This window comes from Equus quagga, chromosome 11, assembly GCF_021613505.1.
Source record: "Equus quagga isolate Etosha38 chromosome 11, UCLA_HA_Equagga_1.0, whole genome shotgun sequence".
Classification (NCBI taxonomy): Eukaryota; Metazoa; Chordata; class Mammalia; order Perissodactyla; family Equidae; genus Equus; species Equus quagga.
Window position 1 is genome coordinate 112,762,418 of NC_060277.1, and position 21,196 is coordinate 112,783,613.

General features: G+C 54.5%; 1 protein-coding gene across 3 annotated transcripts; it reads right to left on the bottom strand.

The window, feature by feature from the left end:
* Positions 1-2,032: 2,032 nt before the first annotated feature.
* Positions 2,033-18,652, bottom strand: CANT1 (calcium activated nucleotidase 1). 3 transcript variants are annotated; one of them, XM_046676967.1, is made up of 5 exons: positions 18,542-18,634; positions 17,055-17,494; positions 7,415-8,067; positions 5,197-5,400; positions 2,033-4,225 (listed from the first exon to the last, which is right to left on the bottom strand). In XM_046676967.1, exons 2-5 carry the CDS (start codon positions 17,132-17,134, stop codon positions 3,855-3,857), a joined length of 1,308 nt encoding a protein of 435 aa, XP_046532923.1. In that variant the 5' UTR covers positions 17,135-17,494; positions 18,542-18,634; the 3' UTR covers positions 2,033-3,854. The 3 variants fall into 3 exon arrangements, with proteins under 3 accessions (XP_046532923.1, XP_046532924.1, XP_046532925.1); XM_046676968.1 differs by lacking the exon at positions 17,055-17,494 and having other exon boundaries at positions 18,542-18,652; XM_046676969.1 differs by lacking the exons at positions 17,055-17,494; positions 18,542-18,634 and adding an exon at positions 14,022-14,369.
* Between the last annotated feature and the right edge of the window lie 2,544 nt (positions 18,653-21,196).

Below are 21,196 nucleotides of genomic sequence, written 5' to 3' on the forward strand. Positions count from 1 at the left end.
CCTAGTTGGCTAAGAGTTTATTTTGTTTTGTTTTATTTTTTTAAAATCATGAATGGGTGTTGGATTTTGCCAAATGCTTTTTCTGTATCTTTTGATATGATCATATGGTTTTCCTCTTTAGTCCGTTAATATGGTGAATTACATTGATTAATTTTAGAATAGTAAACCAACCTTGCATTCTGGGGATAAATCACACTTTGCCATGAAGAGTTTTCATATTTATATATGGCTGGATTCAATTTGCTAAATTTTTCCTACGGATTTTTGCATCTATGTTCAAGAGGGATACCGGTCTGTATTTTTCTTTTCTTGTAAACATTTATCTGGTTTTGGTATCAGGGTAGTGGTGCCCCCATAAAATGAGTTGGGAATTGTTCCCAATTCCCCAAATCACGAAGACTTTGTGTTGGTTTGATATTATTTCTTCCTTAAATGTTTGGTACAATTCACCAGTGAAGCCATCTGGGCCTGGAATTTTCTTTGTGTGAAGGCATTCTATTTTTGCTTTATTTAAATCTTTTAACAATTTTATTAAGGTATAAGTTACCTCAACATTTACCAATTTAAAGTGCATACGAGGATAGAATTAACATTGGAAATAAATTAATCTCATTTTACCCACTCATTTCTGAGACGACTTTTTGGAGTTTTCTTTTCGCTAATGAATTGCACACTGGACACAGGAGAGCGCCAAGCCGGCTGTGCGAGTGGAGGTGTCATGACTTCTTCAAGAGATGGTCGAGAACGTATTTTCAGTTTCTTGCCCCTCCACTTGCAGTTCCTCATCTCGTTCCCGCCTAAGCCGGACGCGCTCTGGCTGCTCCTCCACCACTCTCCTGAACTGTCCTCACGAGGATCACCAAGAACACCAAGTCCTTGTTGCTTAGTCCATGGACAGTCTCCAGACCTTCTTACTTGATCTCCCTGCAAAAGGGGCTATTTACGAGGTGTGTGTGAGCAGGGAACAGTGAGACCACAAGGGGTAGCGTGGTATCTGGAGCTACGACCACTCCCAGGCCAGAAGGGACAAGGGCAGGGAGCGGTTACTGGAGCCCAGGTTCCGGGGAGTGCGTGAGGGAGCTGCCTTGCGAGATGATGTGGGAGGCAACCTTGCAGGAGGGCATCAGGGCCTCCCAGCTCACTGCCCTCCCTCCTGCCAGTCCGGGCTCACTCCCAGAGGGTTGATGAGGTTCACTCAGGCCAGCCTCTGGGGACACAGAGCAGGGTGGGGGTGGGACAAAGGAAGATATGGGCACTGGCTTTTATGACACCCACTCTCTCGGTTTCTTCCTTCTCCAGTTCAAGTCTCTCTCCTTTGCCAGTCCCTTCCTTTCCCGTGTGCCTGGGGTTTCATGTCAGGATTCTTAGGACCCTGATGTCCTTTGGCATGGTCTCATTCGCTCCTGCAGATTCATCAGACACACTAATGACACCCAGATCAGTGAGACCTCTCGCCGGAGCCCCACCTCATTACCAAATCTTCCAGCTACCTCTACTTGGTGAGCAAGATCAAAGCGGGTGAGAGCTGACTAAGCGTCAGGTAAGACCCGCATGTGTGTGAGTTCATCTACCATTCCCCAAAGCTCTACGAAGTAGCTCTATTATCATCTTCCTTTTGCAGATGAGGAAACTAGAGCATAGAGACCTCAGATCACTATCTAAAGTCATACAGCTACAAGGTATCAGAGCCAGGACTGGACTCAGGAGGATCCAGAGCCTATATTCTTAAGCATTAAGACCCAAAGAGCATCTTCAGACACCACCAAAAGTTGGACTGGACGATTCAGTTTCCAGAAAAGCTCCCTGGTCTGCAAAGGTTCATGGGTCCCTGCCCCACGAATGCCCATGGCACGTCAGACGTCCCATGCCAAGAACTCTTCTTGCTTCCCTTTGCCAGTGCTCCCTGCCCCCCCCACGGGCACAGACAGAACACACCCTTCACTGAGCAGGCGTGTGAACCATCACCTCTCTTGTATTCCCCAGGCGGCACCCTTGGAGAACAGCCAACACAGACCAGGAGACAAAAGAGAACTCACAGTCCCCTCTGGCACTTTATTGTTTACAAAACAATGGCTCCAGTAGGAAGGAACACAATCATTATGCTTACAGCAGCGAATATGGGGTGGGGGGGAGGCTAGCTTTAAAATATTTGAAAATCACTGATTGTGTGAAAATGCTGCTTCTGGGCACCTAGGCCGTGGCTGAGGCAGAAAGCTCTCAACTTAGTGACTGTCCCAAGTCCTCCAACCTTCCTGGTCTCGTCTCTGTATTTCTAAAGTCACACAGCCCTAACATCACTGACGTTCCACACGGAGGTGAGCCAGGGAGCCCGGGCAGGCAAAGTCAGAAAAGACTTGGGTACTCCAGGCTGTGCCCAGTGGGAGCCGAGTTCTAGAGAAACGTGTCACCTTCAACAGCTTGTTTTCCGTTCTTCTGCCGTTTGTTTGGAAGAAACAGACGACCAGACGACAGACAGACGGCCGTCCTTACTGGGGCCCCTGCTAGCGGCTGTGTTAAAGTTTCAGAGTGGGAAAAGCCTGTGAGATGGAGCCGCACAGTAACAGTCAGAGCCCAAGAGACGGCCCTTCCCGGCCATCACGGACCCCTACATTGTCCCGAGGGTGAGGTAGCTTCTGGCGAGGGGCATGGATGCAGCAGCCCTTCTAGGCTTTGGTCCTGGCTGGCGTGTGCCGAACCCTCAGTCTTCACCCTGGAGCACTGAGAAGAGGCCACAGGGACAAAGACAAGCCAAGGTTTCGTGAAGACTTTCCACGGAGAGGAGGCGGCAAAGCTCCAGAGGGAAGAGGAGAAATAAAAGGCCAGGGACAGAAAGCCCAGGGCCAGGGAGGCCTCGTCCACAAGCTCCGGAGTAAAGGAGCCCAGCGGCGGCCGCGGCCCTCAGACCCGGCCTCACCATCAGGAAAGGAAAGCGTCATTCCTGGGGGGCTTTAAAGGCACAACAATTTCTGACAGTGCCTAGAAAAAGGCAAGGCCTTCTTTATCTTTGTAACCTCTGGCCAAGGACTTAGAAACAATTAAACACTTGTCTTGCCAACTCTTAACTGCTTAATTACAATTTCCTCCACTGCTGGGAATGAATTTAACCATGCGACTGCGCCCTGCCTGATAAGACTTGGAGATTCAATTTTATGACAAACGAAACTGCTTTAATTAAAAGAAGTTAATAATTAAAACTTCAAAGTGCTACGTGGCCACTGAATTTTCCTGAAGGAGAACATGGGTCGGCCCCATGAAGTTGAGATGTCTGCCATGAGGGTGGGACGGGGAGGGGCCGGGCGACCCCGGGCCTGCCCTCGCTCACAGCCCTGAGCATCCTGCCGGGGACACAGGTGCCTTCCCGAGGGCCTGGGGGGTGGGTTTAATGCCCGAGGTTCACGAGGAAAGAAAAGGGGTAGCCTGGGAGTTCCTACGAGCAGGTTCACTTCGGACTCCCTGTCAGGGGCACGGTGCTTGACACAGAGGAAGAGCTCAAGAAAGATTTATTGAACAAAGGACAAACGGAAAGGAAGACAGGGAGGTCAGATGGAAGGAAGAAAGGGCCTAGCAGAATTAGAGAGCATGGGCCCCAAATTAAGATGCCTGCAATGATCTGCTTCTACCACCAGGCGGCAGCGCAGAGGGCCGCTGGGGAGCACAGGGCTCAGCACCGCGCTGACTCCCCGATCAGCCTGGAGATCTCTGCACCGCGCATCCGCCCCAGAGTTCAGGAGAGGAGGAAAGCAAACAAAACACCACGTAAAAGTGCCGTCCTCTGGTTTTTATCAAATTTGAGTCCTGATGTAGCTTAAAACTGTCCACTCCTCAGCCCAGTTCAACGTCTTCATTTCTCCGGCTTAAATAAATTCTATGCCTTCGTACTTGACCCCTCCGACCCTGGTCTCCGGCAGAAGGAAGCGTCCGTCAAGCGTGAAGGCCATGATGTAGGTGGCGACCTTGCCGCTGTCCTCCTCGGACTTGAGGGCCACGATGATCTGGTCGTCGGTGTTGGGGATGAACTTGAAGGAGGAGAAGCCGTGCGTGGGGACCACCTCCCCCACGCGGCTGACAGAGATGTCGCCGAAGTCCTGGGCGGCACTGAGCAGCAGGTTGGTGCCCTTGCGCTCGTCGTCCCGCTCGCTGTAGCGCTCGTGGCTGGCGCGGCGCGGCAGGAAGAACCAGCGCTGTAGTGTGTCGCTCCAGCAGGCGGACTCGTGGATGAGGTAGCCTGGGGACACACAGCAGACCCACAGGTCACGCGCCCCATCGGGCGCGCCCGCCCCTCCCCACCACAGGGCGTGCAGCACCCTCGACGGCCCTGCAGCAGGCGGGGGGCCCCGGGGCTCCCTGCACGCGCTCCGGGAGACGCAGTGAGGTGGCCTGTCGGCCGGAGCAGCACCACCCGTCTTTGCTCTAGGTCTCCGTGTTTCCCGGGGGATTCTCCCTCTGCTTTGTTCCCGATTATCCAGACTAAAAAGACAGAGGGAAAGCAGGAGGAGACCACGTCTCTGGTGCGCCCCACCTCCCCTCGCCAAGCTCCCTTGCTGGCTTTCCCCAGAGCCGCTGGTAAGCCACAGCTATGGGGTCAGTCTGTATTTCTGCTTCCTGGGTGCTAATGGACGGAAGGAGAGAGAGCCCAGGGGAGAGAGCCAGATGAGCAGGTTTGATCTGTTAAGAACAGACGGGTGGGTGGGGAGAGGTGGCCCCGAGGCTGAAGAGAAAGCATCACTCCCATTACAGTTAAGGCTGGAGAATGAGTCCTCTGGAGGCAAAGCAATGTCCTCAGAGGCTCGTCTCCCTCAGCCTAGGGCTGACCAGGCCGCTCCAAGCACGGCAGCTCCCCACTAAAAACCATGATGACCCTCGGAAAACGGGGGAAAGAACCAGGGCTCTATCCGTCTTGCTTCTGCCATGTCAGGTGCGAGGCCTGAGGCCCCGACCCCCAAGGGAACAGACAGAACTAGGCCTGGCGTGATGGGCTGTGGACCGAGACAGTAGGAGGTGATCTGTCCGGGTGAGTGAGGGATGAAAGAGAAAACGGCTCATTTGCCCTGAGAATCCATTGGCCCGATGGGAGCAGCCATCACAGACAGCTGAAATCAACAAAGTTAAGAAAGAAACTAAGCTGCTGTGTTTGGAAACAAACGCCCGGTGCACGGTGTCTGTTCCGTGCCCACCTGGTGGGGCCTGGTCCCTTACCTGGTGGTCGGATCCCAGCAGCGGCCCGCAGGGCATTGTAGCTGGACACCCAGTTCTCGTGGGCCACGCTGCCTTTGCAGCCCACCACCTTCACCCACTCCGGGTTCTCGTTCACCACCTCCCCCGTGGTGGTGGTCCACTCCTTGCCCAGGCCGCCCACATACAGATGCTCGTCCTTCACAGCCAGCCACTCAGCTTTGAAGCCTAGGGACAAAGAATGAGAGGGGCGTGCCTGAGATGATGGCTAGCCCTCTGCCATCGGGCTCCTGTGGGGTCTGGTCAGGCAAGAGCAGAGAGCCCTCTCGGTCCAGCAGCCATGGGTGTCAGAGGTGACCTGGCTCAGACTTCACTAGAGGCCATGAGGCCATGACAAGAGAGCAGAGCACAGGATGGCCTGGCTCAGAGTTCCATTCCAGAGGGTCAGCAGTCGGGCACCCGTCTCCAGAGCAGACCCCACGACAACTCACGCAGGGCAGGTGGGCACCTACACTCCCGTCTTTATTCGTCCCCCTCCTCTCTCCCTCCCCTCCAGGAACCAGCACATTCTCCTTCGGCAACTCAATCCAGAACACTCTGCGGGGACGTCCTCTCAACGCGATTTAAGCTGCTTCTGCCGCTGGTGCCCCTCCCCCAGCTCCGAAAGGCCCAGCCGACAGCTTGTCAATCTCCTCTGATCGTCAAACCCCGTTCTCAAGCTGTAAGCCCCCACTTCACGATCATGCCCAAATGCCAGGGAACTGGTAGCACTTGAAGTGCCCATCACAGCAGAACACGTTTGCTGTCCTTGCAGCCATACCTGACATGTCACTGAGGGTAAATTGAGTGCCAGTAGCCAGAGCTGCTAAGGGGCTGGCGTGGGGGCTCATGGTGTCCATCCCAATCGGTATGATTCTTTTCTTAGACGGACTGATTCGGTGTGAACCTGATTTTGAAGGCTGCAACACACACAGACGTGTGGGGACTTTTGCTCCTCCAGTGTATTCTCAGCTATTCCTCCACCCATGTTCTGAATCGTGCTTGCTTTCCCAGAGGGTTTGCAAGCTTCCTGCCGGCCCGAGGAGCTGGAGTGGCCACCCTCTCCACGAGCCGGCAGCAGCCTCGGGAATGCTTCTTGGCAGGCGGCTCTGGAGGGACCTGCTGAATTCCTGTGATCCTGGGCTCAGCCCTCTGGGCCATTTTCAAGATAAGATGCTCTCCACTCACCAGGTCTTCTGTCCCTTCTGGATGATCCGACCGAAGGGCAACCCCACGGCTGCCTTTATTCTGCTTTCTTCCCGATCCAAGAGGAAGAACAGAGCTACATAAACTATGACAGACGGAGGCAGGAAATGGGCAACACAGTTTCTCTAGGACCCAGGCTGAGGCGCGTTTCGGGCCAGCTGCCCCAGCCTCGGGCAGACCCTGCAGGGAGTTTGCACGGGGACGGCCTGGCAGACAGCGTGCCCATGGGCCCAGCTAACGCAATTCTCCCCCTGACCTCGGACATCCTGCAGTGGTTCAGCTTTCCAGAAGGTGCAGACCCACTAAGAGCTCGGGCACACAGGCAGCTCCTGTCAACCCTCCTGCTGGCGCCCAGTGCCCCTGCCACCTCACCCACCCGAGGCAAGGGGCCACCTCGGCTCGCTCTCTAGCTCTGTCCCATGCCAGCCGCAGGTGCTAACTCCTTCCAGCAAACCACAGAGCTGTGGGTCACGGCTGGTTTCAAGGTCGGGTTCCCCTCAAAGGGCTCTTACACAGACCCTTCTTTTGCTGGGTTTTCAGAAAAGAGCGCCAGGCAGCAAAAGTTTACTTTTTAATACGGTCTCAGTTCAAAGAGCGCAACTGGACACGAGGGCTTTGAAGGGAAGGCACGTGGAGGGTGCAGTCCCAGCGGGCTCTGAAGATACCTCGTAAGACGTAAAGGGCCCGTTGAGAGGCCCTGGAGCCACAGCGGACAGAGCCCTAGCCCTCTCCCAGCAGAGACCCCGCTCGCTGGCAGTGCTCTAGCAACTGGCTCCTATTCCGGACCCCACTTTGGTCGGAGGGCCACAAGGCTTGTGCTCCCGGGCTGGGGGGGCCATGGGCCAGGAGCAGGAGGGAGATTAGCTCTTCCCGATGCCCCCTCCTCTGGGCACGAGAACGCTTTTCCGTGAGTGCATGCAAACCAAGCTGGCAGATGGGCGGCTGAACGTTTCCCCCAGCACCTCACCAAACCCAGAGACGCAGCGGCCCGACATACCTTTCCCCACGGTTCCGTCGCCGTCGGACAGAATCACCCAGGGAACAGCCTTGGTGCCTTCGATCTGGTAGACAACCCCTGTCCGGTCATCCACGGAGTAGAGTTTCCCATTGAAGACGATCAGATCGGACAGCTCCATGCCCCGCCCCTTTTCTGCCAGATGGGACTCCAGGACCTCGTGACCTATGTCCCACTCCACGGCGACCTTGTCCCCACTGTCTGATAGGGTCAGATAGCCCTTCTTCAGGTAACTGAACCAGGTATTTTCCTCTTGGGCCCTTGACTCTGTGTCCAGGTCAGCGATAAGAGCGATTCGGTACCGAGTCCCGCCTGGCGTCCTTTGGGGGACAGACAGTGGGTAGGTGTCGTTGTACCGGTCAGCAGGCGCCTGGCCGAGCCTCCAGTTGTGGGCATTGGGTGCGGGTGGCCTGCCTGGGGGTGGGCGGTGTGAGTAGAGCAGCCAGAGGACGGCGGCGCCCACGAAGGACGGCAGGATCACCCTCCAGCGGGGGCGGAAGCGGGGGTCCGCAGCCTTGGTCATGGACGCCAGCACAGGAAGGCTCCCCACACTTATCCGGAGGGAGTGCATAGACTCATTCCATTCCAGGTGGTTGGAGGGCTGAACAGGCATCAGACTGCAGGGCAGATGGGACCTGCACACCCAGGGAGACAGGAGAGAGGTCAGCGACCCGCAAAGCACAGTGGCTTCCCCATGACTTGAAGGTGCACGGCCTGAAGGCTGCCTTATCCAGGACAAACAGTACTGCCGCCACTTTGCGGCCCTTCCTTCCTTGGCTTAATCAAATCCTGACTCTAGCAATAGCTTTGTTTTCTCTTATTCAGCAAGATGAGAAGTCCTCCCAAAGGAAAACTATTCCATCTCCTCTGACCCAGCTGGCGGGAGAGAAAGAAGGTCTGTGCAGGCTGCTGCTCTGCCATCCCAGAAAGAGGGAACAGCAGGGGAGTGAGGCCAGGAGTGTGGGGAGGGGTGGGGGGGTCGAGGGGGCTGGGTGGGAGAGGATAACAGAAAGGGTACAGATCTGTATTTTAACCAAATGTCACCTCAGCCGAGAAGCCCTCCCGATGGCACCCTCCGTCCCTTCCTTGGCATCTGTCACCACCTGACATCATGGTACATAGTTACCGGTTTGTTCATTTGTGTCCCCAGCACCTAGAACAGTGCAAAGAGCAGACACATGCTCATTATGCAAGTTTTTACTCCCCTCTGGGTTAAGTTTCTGTAAAATTCAAATCTAAGTATAAAACAGATTCAAGCCAAACAGAAATACTTGTTTCTGGCAACATCTGTCCCCGGCACCTTTCTATTAATGCAAATGACTGAGGGACCAGAGTCTGAATGGCCCTCTCTGCCTGGAGCCCAGCGTGCCAGCGCGTCAGCTGTAAAGGACAGCTGGGCTCACCTGGGGTGCGGCTTGGCCTCAGGCCCCCCAGCCGACTCCCCAGGTGCAGGACCATCTTCAGATGGTGGCAGCAGGAACTGCAGGTCTTCACCACCTGCCCCTGCTCACGTCCCCAGCACGGGCCACAGCAGCTCAGCGTGGCCACAGCAGCGCCAGGCCAGCATCTGTCTCCCAGGCAGCCGCCAAGCTGGGGGAGCAGAATCAGCGAACGTCAGCCCCAGGCTGTGGCTCAGTCTCTGTCCTTCAGGAGTAACTCAGCACGTCCCAGCCTAAGGAACTCCCCTCGCCCGACCACTGGGGCATTTCCGCCTCCTCCTGCACAACCACCAATGGTGTGACTTTAGGGGCAGGTGCTCCTCTCACTGCCAGGTGGCAGCTGGGAAGGACGTGGGGACTCCACAGTCCATGCCACCCTGGGCGCCCCCGACTCAGACTATGTGGCCGGGTCCCCCTCCACATTGCAGGGTGCTGGCTCCGAGGATGAAAAACTTGGCCCAGGCTCCATGTGGAAGCCAGCTTGCCCATTCCCTTGCTTTTGGGACAGATTCTTAGGTTTTGGCCACAGGGTCAGGTGCAGAGAAGTGACCTCTAAGGAGTGAGCACAGTGCGTGGGGCTGGCCTCCACACTTCCCTCCTGGACAAGGGTGCCCTCCTCCCCCAGGAGGTCGCTTCCCATGCCACGCAGCCAGGGAGCTGGTCGCTGAGGCCCTCAGGGCTGGGGAACAGGAGACCCTGCTCCTCCCGGTTGCGCCTGCTGCATGGTTGCACGAAGTGTGGCCTCAAAAGCCACATGGGCCAAAGCCGCCCAGCATCTGTTTTCAGCCCGACGTGGCTACCGAGCTCTCAAGTCCTATATCTCACCTCTTCAAAATTGTGCCTGGATTTCTAACTCGAACTCTAAACACAGTATTTCAAAACCTAAGTCTTTCTCCCCTTTCTCCTCCAACCCAATTGCCCCCAGATATTCCCTCAGGAATAGTGGTGGTGATGGGGAAACCATATTCACAGCTGCCCAGGCTAAGCTTTCATCAAAACTCTAGGAGATGCACTGTTCTGCATGAATACTATACTTCGGCAGAAAGTTATGAACGACCACCACCTCAGAAAACCTAGGTGTGGTCTGGGTCCCCACCCACTTCCGCAGCATCTACTCCATCACAAGCACCGTCAATTGGGCCACCCGTCTCCTTCCTGTCGGCTCTCATCTGCTTCCACAGCCCCTTCTCACTGGAACCACACAGACAGCCTCCCTCAGCCCCTTAGCCCCTCTGCCGCCTCGCCCCTCCTCAACAACCACTCACCCCCACGGCCGGCGGCACCTGCTTCTCAAGTGAGTCGATCAGACCCGTCATTGCCTGCTTCAGTGGCCCACTCTAGGAGTAGACCCTTGCTACCTGCGTGGCTAGCCCTGCCCAGACCTCACTCTCGCCCAGAGAGCCGACCACCCTCGCCCTCACCCACCCAGGGCAAGGCTCCTGAGCCCCCGCCCAGAACACTCCTGCCCTGGTTCTTCGAGTGCCCGCCTCACTTTCACCTTTCTAGGTTTTTCTGAGATGTCAGCTCCTCAGTAAGACTTGGCCTGCCCACCTCCCAAGACTGCCCCTCTCCACCACAGCACCTGGCTCCTTCCCCTCACCCTCTCAGCATGTTGACTGACTCTTTCTGCTCTGCCTTAGCTCCAGGGAGCAAGGACCTGCCTGCCGCCAGCTTACACTCCTGGCTGACAGCTGGGCAAGCATGGGAACTGAGGATACATTTGCTGAAGGAATGAAAAATACAGCCCGTGCTGGGTCATTAAACCGCATCTTCAACAGCCTCGTCCTCCTTGTCCCCATGCCCCACAACAGTTATTCTGCAAACGCACAGCCTGGATCCAGCCCCCAATGGCTGAGCCGCCTGGCTGTCACACTGCGCTGCAGGTGCTGTGGACACAATGGGTGCTGTGTAGCCCACTGTCAGCACTGTGATGTGTCGTCCTCACTGCCCCTGGTTAACTCCCTCTCCATTCCTGAGTCACCATCCTCACTGTCACCGGTGATCCCGCCGCATCTCCTGTCTGCTCGCTCCCGGCAGAGACTGTGCAGCCTCCTTCAGCAGCCAGGGGCCCAGGGTGGAGCCATACGCCCACGCCCCCACACCCCAGGCTGCCCTGGTCCCGGGCGAAGGGGTCAGTTCGACACGCCTGCCCTTCTGGCTCCTTCTTCACAGTCTATATACACGTGTCCAGGTCCCCACCTGCATCACCGCTGGATCTCCAGACCACACTCTCTGGTACAGTGAAAGCACTCAGTAAAAACTGTGGACGCACGGTGAATCCGTGAGCTTATGAACGGAGCGTCCCCGTGACGCCTTCTGTCCCTCCCCAGCCCTCACCATCCTGGAAGAGCATTCACTCCTTGTCCCAGCTGGACACTCCATACCAGGGTCTGCCCCGTGCTTCCCGGACAGGACCAACCACAGGGCTGCTCTTGAGGTGCAACCCTGAGAGCATGTCCCATGGGGTGTCCCTCTGCATCTCCTGACAGCAGGGATGGCGACATGAATGGGACACTGTCTGCGGGTCCTCCTCCCCATCTATCCCTTCTAAACCTCCAAGGCTGGCTCCTCCCTTGCTGCCCACCTATTTTCCTTCTGAGTCTACCCAAGGTGACCTTGGTCTCTAAGTGAGGGCTCCCAAGCCTTCCTAGCCTGAACCTTTCTGAATTCCAGGCCAACGTGCCCACCTGCCGAGCCTCCTGGTCACAAGCCCGCAGGCACCTAGAACAGGTCCTCCCCTCAGGAATTTACTGCCCTGGCTGAGGACACTCCCAGCCCTCAGCAGTCACCCTGGCCAGCAGTCCTATCGCCTTCTCTCCTCTTCACATCCCGGCAGGCGCCAGGTCCCCTCACCTGTCCGCAAGGCAGGGACTACACAGCCTGCAAAGCTGGAAGTATCTACTACCTATCCACCCACAGACAAACCGTAGGGGCTCCAGTCTGGACCCTCTCAAATCTATCCTTCACATGACTGATAGAACGACTCTTCTGAAAAGCAAAGCTGGGTTAACACTCTCCACTAGACCCCAACGCCTTCCAGCTGAAGGACGCACCCCTCAGCCTGCAGACAGACCCGCTTCCTCCTGCGCTCTCCGCTCGCATGACGCCGGGTAATTTATGAGTCCATCTTCAACGTGCTGCCCCTCTGCACAGGATGCTTCCTCCACCTGGAATGCTAATCTCCTCTGACCATATGGAACCATCTAGAAGTCTCTGGCTGAGCCATGAGAATCATGCCTCCACTGTCCCTACCCCCTTCTCCCCCACTAGTGAGCTTCCCTCCTGTGGGAGGCTGACACTGGCCCCAAAGGTGTCCAGGCCCAATCCCTGAGCCCGAGAACGTCTCCTATGTGTCAACAAAGACTCTGTAAGTAGGACTGAACCAAGGCTCTTGAGATGGGGCAATTAGCCAGGTGAGCCCTGAACGCAATCACAAGTAGCCCTGTAAAAGGCAAGCGGAGGGAGATCTGCAGACGACAGAAGAGGAGAAGGGGGCCGGCCCGGTGGCACAGCAGTTAAGTTCACGTGCTCCGCTCCAGTGGCCTGGGGTTCGCAGGTTCGGATCCGGGGCGCAGAACTACGCACCGCTTGTCAAGCCATGCTGTGGCAGGCATCCCACATAAAATAAAGGGAGACGGGCATAGATGTTAGCTCAGGGCCAATCTTCCTCAGCAAAAAGAGGCAGATTGGCGGTGGATGTTAGATCAGGGCTAATCTTCCTCAAAAAACAGAAGGGAAAAGGCCATGTGACCACAGCTAAGAAACACCCGAGGCCTCCAGAAGCTGGAAGAGGCAGGGATGGAATTTCCCCTGGTGCCTTCGATTACTAGAGCCTTCGGAGGGAGCACGACCCTGCAGACACCTTAATTTCAGCCTATGGATACTGAGACTGGACATCTGGCCTCCATAATATGAGGACAGAAGTGTGCTGTTTTCAGCCACCAAGTTTGTGGTAACTGGTTACGGCAGCCCTAGAGACAAACGCGCCTGACACACTGTGCTCTGGGCCGCCTCTGTGTGGGCCGTGGCTCTGCAGCAGCACGGGCCATCCTGGACAGCAAGGACCGGTTCCCGACCAGTCTCCCCAGTGACAGCTCCCGGAGGGCAGGGGCTCTGCTGGGTCAGGTTGATTCCCAGGACCTAACGGAGGGGCAGAAACGAGAGAATGACTGCCTTCAGTGACAGCACAGCTGGCTGCCTGCCAGAAAATCCTGCAGCGTCACCCCGAGAATAACCTCCCTCTGGACCAACACCCAGCCGTGGTCTTCATCTCTCCTTCAGGACCCCAAGGAATTACTTTTATTTTGTAGAAAAGAAAGTTTTCAACCAGTCATCTTTCCATTTGTTCTCCACGACCCTCTGCTGGTTTATCACCTAAAACTGACGGTCAGAGCCTGCGTATTGTGCTGCTGGGGGCCCGGTGCAGAGCGCTGGCTTGCATTTTCATTCAAAAGAAAACAAAAGAATTTCTCAGCCACAAACGCCAACAGAAATGAACCACTGAAGGGGAGAGCTGAAACAGACAAAGCTGTTCCTGGAAGCGGGGCCCTCTGGGACTTCTCTCCTCACCCACACCCTCAAGGCTCCACGTCAGTTAAATGTTTGCTGTACTGTGACCAGAAGTCTGTCAACCCCACCATCCTCAGGAGAGCGTGTTGATTTTGTCTAATCAGGAAAAGGAGAACCAAGCTGCTATAGGAAAAGGAGAACCAAGTTGCTATAGTAAACTGTCACAGGCTCACCTGTCCAGGTGGGCCTGCAAACAGGTTCTTTCCGGGTCAGAAACCCCAGGGCCTGCACCCCTGCTGGCTCCCTTTCTCCTGCACCCCCACACTGCAGGGGAGTGTCCCTGGAAAGAGGACCCATGAGGAGCAACAAGCACCCAGGAGGCTCGGGGTCCTAATTCCTTCCCCACCCCCTCTTTTTAGGGTGGTGTCAAGAATAACCCAAGGACACTCAGGCATGGCTGTTTTCTGCCGAACCAGTTCCTCCTTACAGAACAGGCCTGTATAGCAAGGTGGACCATGTGTGTCCACCCCCAAGTGGGTTCCCAGACTCCAAGGTGAGCAGCGTGTTCTCTCCATGCACACTCGGGGTGATGCTGCAGTCCTACCCCAGGATGAAAAATGAGGACGAGTCAGACACCCTACCTTCACGGGTCATCCTTGGGCCTGCCACCAGACTCTACGCAAGGCTTAGACGAAAGGGGCAGCCACTCCTGACACAGCCTACCCGGAGAAGGTCTCTTTCTCCGGCTTCCTTCTGAAGCACTATGTGACAGGTGGCAGAACAAACAGGTTTACCAGCAGCAGCCAGGGCAAATTCTTTCCTTTCAGGAACGAGGGAGGGGCAGGAAGTGAGAGATAAGGAGGGCCACACCCAGCTCCCTGCCTCCTCCTCCGCAGGCCCTCACTCCTGCCAGCAGCTGCCTCCCCTTGCCACCACAGTCTCTGAACGCTAAGTCCACAGCAGGCAGGCCTCCGAGTCCCCGCTCTGCTCACTGCCAAAGTGTATTTCCTGGTTGGAAAGCAAAGAGCTACCCGCGGACCTTACAGACGCTCTAGAGCGGCAAAGGCAGGCCGAGGGTTCCAGAGCACCAGCGCGGGTGGCGGCCGAGAGATCGCGGATGACGTGTCTGGGGACAGGGGTGTTTGTGAAACACCTCCTGTGGGCCAGCCTCCCTGAAAATGTTTCCTGCTGCGAGGCATTCTGTTCTGGACTCACCAAGCCTTCCTACTGTACTTGAAAATGCCATTTCAATTTTGGACAGGGGTGGGCAGCAGAAGGAAACCAGGACGGAAAAGGGCATCATCGTAGTCAAATCTGTCCTTTATGGATTACTGAGGTCGCTCCTCCTCCCAGACGGTAACTTCCTTAAAGGCGGAGACCCTGGATCCTACTAAATTCTGCCTCCCCTTGCCCCCTTAGCAACTGCTTACTGGACCAAGTTGAATACAGTTCAGGATAACTCGCTGCTCAGCCTTCTGCTTCTAAGTCAGCTACCCAAAAGGAGTATATCAGTTTTCTATTGCTGCTGTAACAAGCCACTGCAGATTTGGTAGGTATCACAAACTTATTCTACAGCCCTGCAGGACAGAGTCTGACATGGGTCCCTGGGCTAATATCAAGGGCTGAGTTCCTTTCAGAGGGTCTGGGGAGAATCTGCTTCCTTCCTTGTCCAGTTCCTAGAGGCTGCCCGCATTCCTTGACTTGTGGCCCCTCCCTCCACCTTCAGAGCCAGCAATGTCTGATCTCTCTGTGCCTTTCTGCCATCATTCCCCTCTGACACTCTTCTTCTGTCCCCTCTTCCACTTTTAAGGACCCTGTGATTCCATTGGGCCCACCCAGGTAATCCAGGATGATCTCCCTATCTTAAGGTCAGCTGATTAGGACTCTTAATTCCATCTGCTACCTTAATCCCCCTTTGCCACATAACACATTCACAGGTTCTGGGGGTTAGGACATGGACATATTGGGGGCCACTATTCTGCCAACCACGAGGTGGGAGACAGGGAAGGAACCCCCAGCTTTTCCTAAGGGCCAGGACTGTTCACACATAGCTCTGTCTATGGGGTGGGCAGCACAGCTTCAGAATCCTCTACAGTTTGTACTTACTGCATCACAGTAGGGCTGGGTATGTTTAATTGTATCATCAACGTTATACTTGAAGGAATTTTAAGAAAAAAGTTACCCTCTCAGTTGAAATACCACTACACATCATTGGGGGTGTTTTCCAGAGAGCCTGAGAATAAGGGGATGAATAATCCCACGACTGACCCAAATCAGGGCTTGCTCCCACAGACAGTGCAGCTGCACCTGCCCGAACCCACCTTCTCTCCCACCTTCCTCAGTGCTGGGGGGCAGGAGAGGAAGGCCAGGGCTGGGGTGGGGAAGGTTGGCCTGCTGCAGATGTGACAGTGGCCAGCACTGCAGGACTCATTCCTCCCTGTGGGACCCCTGGGAGTCATTCTGGGTGGGCTCTAGTCTCACACTGATGGCCACGTTGTCATTCGCCATAACTGTATCCAGTCTGGCCCCAGGCCTGCACATGGCCCTATCTGGAACCCTGCTCCTGCCTCGTTCCCCACGGCACGTCCCCTGGCTGAGCACGATGGAAGCAGCGCTCTGTCTGGGAACCCGGAACTGTGAGCTCCATTTAAAGCCTGCACGTACCACAGATCAACAAGTAGGATTCCAGATAAAGGTGGACAAAAGAGAAAACCGAGACATCTTCCCAAACAGATTTCTCCATTAGCAGGATTACTTTTTCCTAGGTAATTGTCTAGGTCTAATGAAAATGAAAATCAACATAAAAGTCCTAAAAAATCAATATAAAAGTTTTAAATCCCCTTAATGTTGGCATTTGATAAGAGCTTTCCAGGAAATCTCCACACTCCAGAACGTTACTAAAGGGAGAATAATAATCATTGTCCTTTTTTTTCTTTTTGTTTTCAGGATCCTGAGTACCGTTCCACAAATGTCTGTACAACAGAGAAATGACTTCCACGGCACAGTCCCGACTATTTCAGGACTCTGGACCACACTCCCAGATGTGAGATACTCTGTCTTTGAAAGAGAAAACATTGGAGCATTTATACACCTACCCTACACAGCTGCCAGGAGCACGGCCACGCTGCCGCCCGGAAAGTCCTGGGACTTAGATGAAAGGGGCCGTGCGTGTTTGTGGGAGCCTGCTCGTGTGCACCTCAAAGGCCACATTCAGGGAGTGGGGGTGAGCACCTACCTCCCACTGCACGCTGCTCTCTCCTCTCTGACGCTGTGGCGCAACGAGGCATGATAGATTTGGGGCACAGTGAGACTGGCGGGTAAAATGTCCTCAAGTACCAACAGCTTAAACCAACACATTTAGCACATTGCTATGGGCTATGAAAACATGGCATGAAGTACACCTGGGGTATAGCTTTAGGGGGAAGAAAGGAGACTTCCAGCTAACAGAAAGCATCAGACGATCAGATTTACACCTCAACTGAGGAACCACGTGGTGCCACAAAGTGGCACCTACACTCTCAAGCATCCGATTTCCTCCACCACCCTGTGACTCCATGATGTACCACTGCCTTTTGTGATCAGGTTAATTTGGACAAGGGCCAGGAAACTGAGACTCCTGTATCCCCAGACCACTGTGTGGCCTCGTGACAGTGCCCGAGCAGTCCATACATCACCTGAGTCCTCTCCCGGAAGACCTCTGGACTGCACAGGTCGGAACGCCCCTGCCAAGTCCAGAGGGGAGCGGGCTGGCCATCAATGTGCCTTTCAGCAGGGCGCTTGAGGCCTGAATAGAAGGCTCATTGAGGCTGGCAGGGAGAGGCACCAGGGCGGCCACCGGCTGCTCTGGAAGGAGCCCCACTGTGCCCACAGGCTCAGGCTGGACTGTTCTGCTGGGAGGCCCGTGGGTGGGGCGGGGACTGGAGGAGGGTCTGCAGCCCAGTCCAGGAAGATCTTTCTCAATAAAGCTCCTCAAAGGGAAAGGAAGGAGAGGCCGGAGAGACCCCACAGCTCCCGAAGGACTTCCTTTTCTCCATTCTGTGACCCCAGGACCTTGCACTGAAGAGCGAGCAAGATTCAGCCAACATCAGCAGATGCGTGTTCCCACACCTATGTTCTGTTGAAAACGTGGAGGGAAAAGATGTCAAGCACACACCCTGAGACAGGAACGAGCCACGGGGCAAGCGTGCTAAGAGATACTGGTTTGCTGGGGACACTCAGGCACTTGGGAGAAAGAAGTGTCTGGCAGACAGAAGAGGAACCACAGGTGCCCGCCAAGCCCGGGGACACACAGGGCAAGGGGAAGGCACCAGCAGCAAGCAGGGCGAGGAGGTGCTGATCCCCAAAGGATCCAGACCAGGACAGGGGAGAGGGAGGAGGAGGAGAAAGAAGAAGTGGGGAGGAGAAATAGTTTGGGTGCAAAAGGCAGGAAAGTGAACTGCGCTGAGAGGGGCAGGAGAGGAAGGCCTGGGGTGGGGAAGGTCGGCCCACTGCAGGTGTGACAGAGCGCTGGTCAGAGAGGGGAGGGCTCCCCAATGGGTCAGGAGAGGCCCTGCACAGATCAGAGTAGGGGTGGTGACATCACAGGGGGGCAGGAAAGGGCTGTCCTCAGGGATAGATGTCCCACACGAGTCAGGAAGGGAATGTGGCCTTCAGGGTCAGAGGGGGTGATGTCCACATTAGTCAGAGGGGGTAGGAGTCCCCCAGGTCAGAGGGAGGAGGTGTGTTGCAAGTCAGGGTGGGGAGGGGCTCTGCAAGGCAGAGAGGGGAGATGTCCAGCAAGTCAGAGAGCGGGGGTGTCCAGCAAGTCACAGGGGGTTGGTGTCCCGCACTAATCAGAGAGAGTAGGGGTCCTGCAAGGCGGGGGTAGGGGGGACGTGTCCAGTGTCAGAGGGGAGAGGTATCTAGTAAGTCAGAGGGGGGAGGTGTCCGCCACCGGTCGGAAGAAGGAGACAATTTCTGAGAGTCAGAGGGAGGCGTCCCCCCCTAGTCCGAGGAGAGAGCTGGTCTGCGGGTCAGGGGGCAGAGGCCCCGCGCGGTCAGATGGGGAGCGAGGCTGCGGGGTCAGGGGCGGGACGTGGCAGGGGTGGAGAGCGGCGGCAGGCTCCGGGGCGGGCCGTCACGAGGAAGGACACCGGCGGCCGCGGGCACAGCCGTCACTCACCCAGTGCGGGCCGGCTCCGGGACCCGCAGGCGGCGGAGCCTCGCTGCGGGCAAGACCGGGTCCGAGCGGCGGTGGACTTCCGCCCGGCGTGCTCGCCCCGCCTCCGAGCAACACGCTCCCGGCAGCCTCCACTCTGCGGCTGCGCGCGGGCGCGGGCTGGGGTTGCTGGGGGTTGTAGTTTTTGTTGCTCAGTGAGCGGGTCCGGGAGGAGGAGCAGCGGCCCGGAAGGACAGGAGAGAGAGATGCAGACGTCTGCCCTGCCCACCCTTAGGCCCTTCCACCGCGTTATTCTGAAACCAAAAATGGGGTGGGGGTGAGGATGAAGGCTACTGGAGGCGGGGGGTTATCATTCCTCGAGCTGAGATTGTGGAAACCCTTGCCCGGAGCTGGAGAAGCGCGGACCCCTTTCTGCCCCCGTCATTCTCAAAGAGCGCCTCTCCCTGGCTCTCTGTTGGTCAGTTTCCTAAGGAGCGGTCAGGGCACAGGTCCACAGGCTGGAGTATCCTGGGCGGGGGTGGGGGTCTCCCGGCTGCTGACTTGCAATCAACAACCCCGTCCCCCCCAAATAAGCGTCTCTGATTCATCCGTTTTCTGCAGTCCCCTCCCCTGCCTCGGAGCTATTTTAAAGGAATGCGTTAGAAGGCATCCCTGCCTCTCACCCCCGAGTCCTGCAATGATGCCCATTTTAGAAATCCTGAAAAAAGCCCGGTAGCAATGGAGCATCACGCAGAGCTCGGGGCTCTGCCGGGCTGCGCCTTCGGGCTTTGCGTGCGTGCGAACATCCCCGGTTTCTCAAGAGGCTTCCATCAAGTAAGAGAAGCACAGGGGAAAATTCAAACTATCTAAATGGTGCACAGTGAAAATTAACCGTCCCTCCCACCCTTTTCTGCATTCCCTGCCCAGAGGCAATCACTATTACTAGTTTCTTGTGGTTATTCTTAGAAATATTTTATGACACACAAACAAATCATAAACACATATATTCAATTCCCTTTTTCCAAACCAAACAGAAATGTGTTAAACATATGGTTCTACACTTTTCCTTGGCGGAGGTGGGGGGTGGGGGTGTGGCAGAGGGAACAAACCCTTCTGGAATTCATTTGTTTCCCGTCGTGCTAAACTGAATCCCAACGTGTACCGTATGCTACTATTATTTAAATTAAGTCTTTTATTTGCTAAGATATCTGTATCTATATATGCCTCCCAGCTTAAAAAATAAAACAGGCCTGTTATCTTGAAAGCTCTCTAGGTGTTCTTCCTGGTTCCCAGCCCTCCCACCCAAGAGGTAACCACAATCTTGAAATGTGTGTTAATAATTCTCGTGCATTATTTTATAACGTCAGCACATAGCTATGTATGTGCTAAACAACATATTGTTTAGTTTTGCCTATTGTAATTTTTACAAAAATAAAATTGCATGCAATGGATGAGAGACCCTTTTGCTCCACAGATGTTGTCAGATGTTTTAATTTTGCCAATCTGCATTAAATGTCTTCTCACTGTCTGATCACTGAAAGGTTGTGTATCTTTTCTTATATTTTTGGGCCATTTATATTTCTTCTTCTGCCGATGCCTAACATCTCGGTGCTGTTTTGGGGAAATAATCCATCCTTTCCCCACAAATAAGCGTGCAATGTCAGTTTTGTCATAATTCAAGTTTCCATATATAGCTGGGTCTGTCTGGGGGGATTTCTATTATGTTGTATTGCTATAATTTTTCACATCTGCTCTAATACCACTGTCCTCACTATTTCTCTTTTATAATAAACCTTCATATGTTGTAGGACAATTCCTCTGTGCCTCTCACTATGTCCCAGCCAGTCCAACCTTTTGGGATTTTGCATGGAATTGCTTTGAATCTGTAGATCAACTGAGAGAGAATTGAGATTTTTTATGATATTCATTCTTCTACCCAAGTATATGGTTTGCCTTTCCATTTTCTTAGGTCTTCTTTAACGTTTTTCAATAAGGTTTTTGATTTTCACTTCACAATATAGCTTGGAGATTGTTCCATATCATTATATAGAGAGCTGCTTCATTGTCTAAAAAGCTGTGTGGCATTCCACTATGTGGATGTACTGTAATTTATTTTACCAGACCCTTAATGATGTCCTTGTAGGATATCTATGATCTTTTGACATTAGAGCAATGCTTCAGGGCTGTAGGCCTTCAACATATTTGAGCACAACTGTGAACATATCTGTAGGGTAAATTCCTAGAGGAAAGATCACTGGCTCAAAGGATGCTTATGTCCTCTAGTGAATAGACACTGCCTCCCAGAGAGGCTGTGCCATGCAACTGCTCTCCGTGCAGTCAACAAGGACTCAGGGCTCATATACAATTAGGTTTTTCTTGTCTTCTTCGCGTCGCTGGAGAGTTTGCCACAGCCTCCTTCTGGAAATTCTCTCCTCCTTTTGTTTCTGTGGCTTTGCATAAAAGTCTAAAAATTCTTCACTTTAATCGTTCATTCATGTGTTTACTTACTCATTTACTCATTCATTTCATAGTTCAGTGCTTAGAATTGTGCAGTCCACCAGGGGGCCCTCCCATTTTATTTATCAAGTAAAATATTGCCCTATCGTCCCGTCTGTGACTCTCTCCGTGTAACTGAAAGTGCCAAAAAGGAATTTCCAAAATAGGGGCGTAAACGTTGAG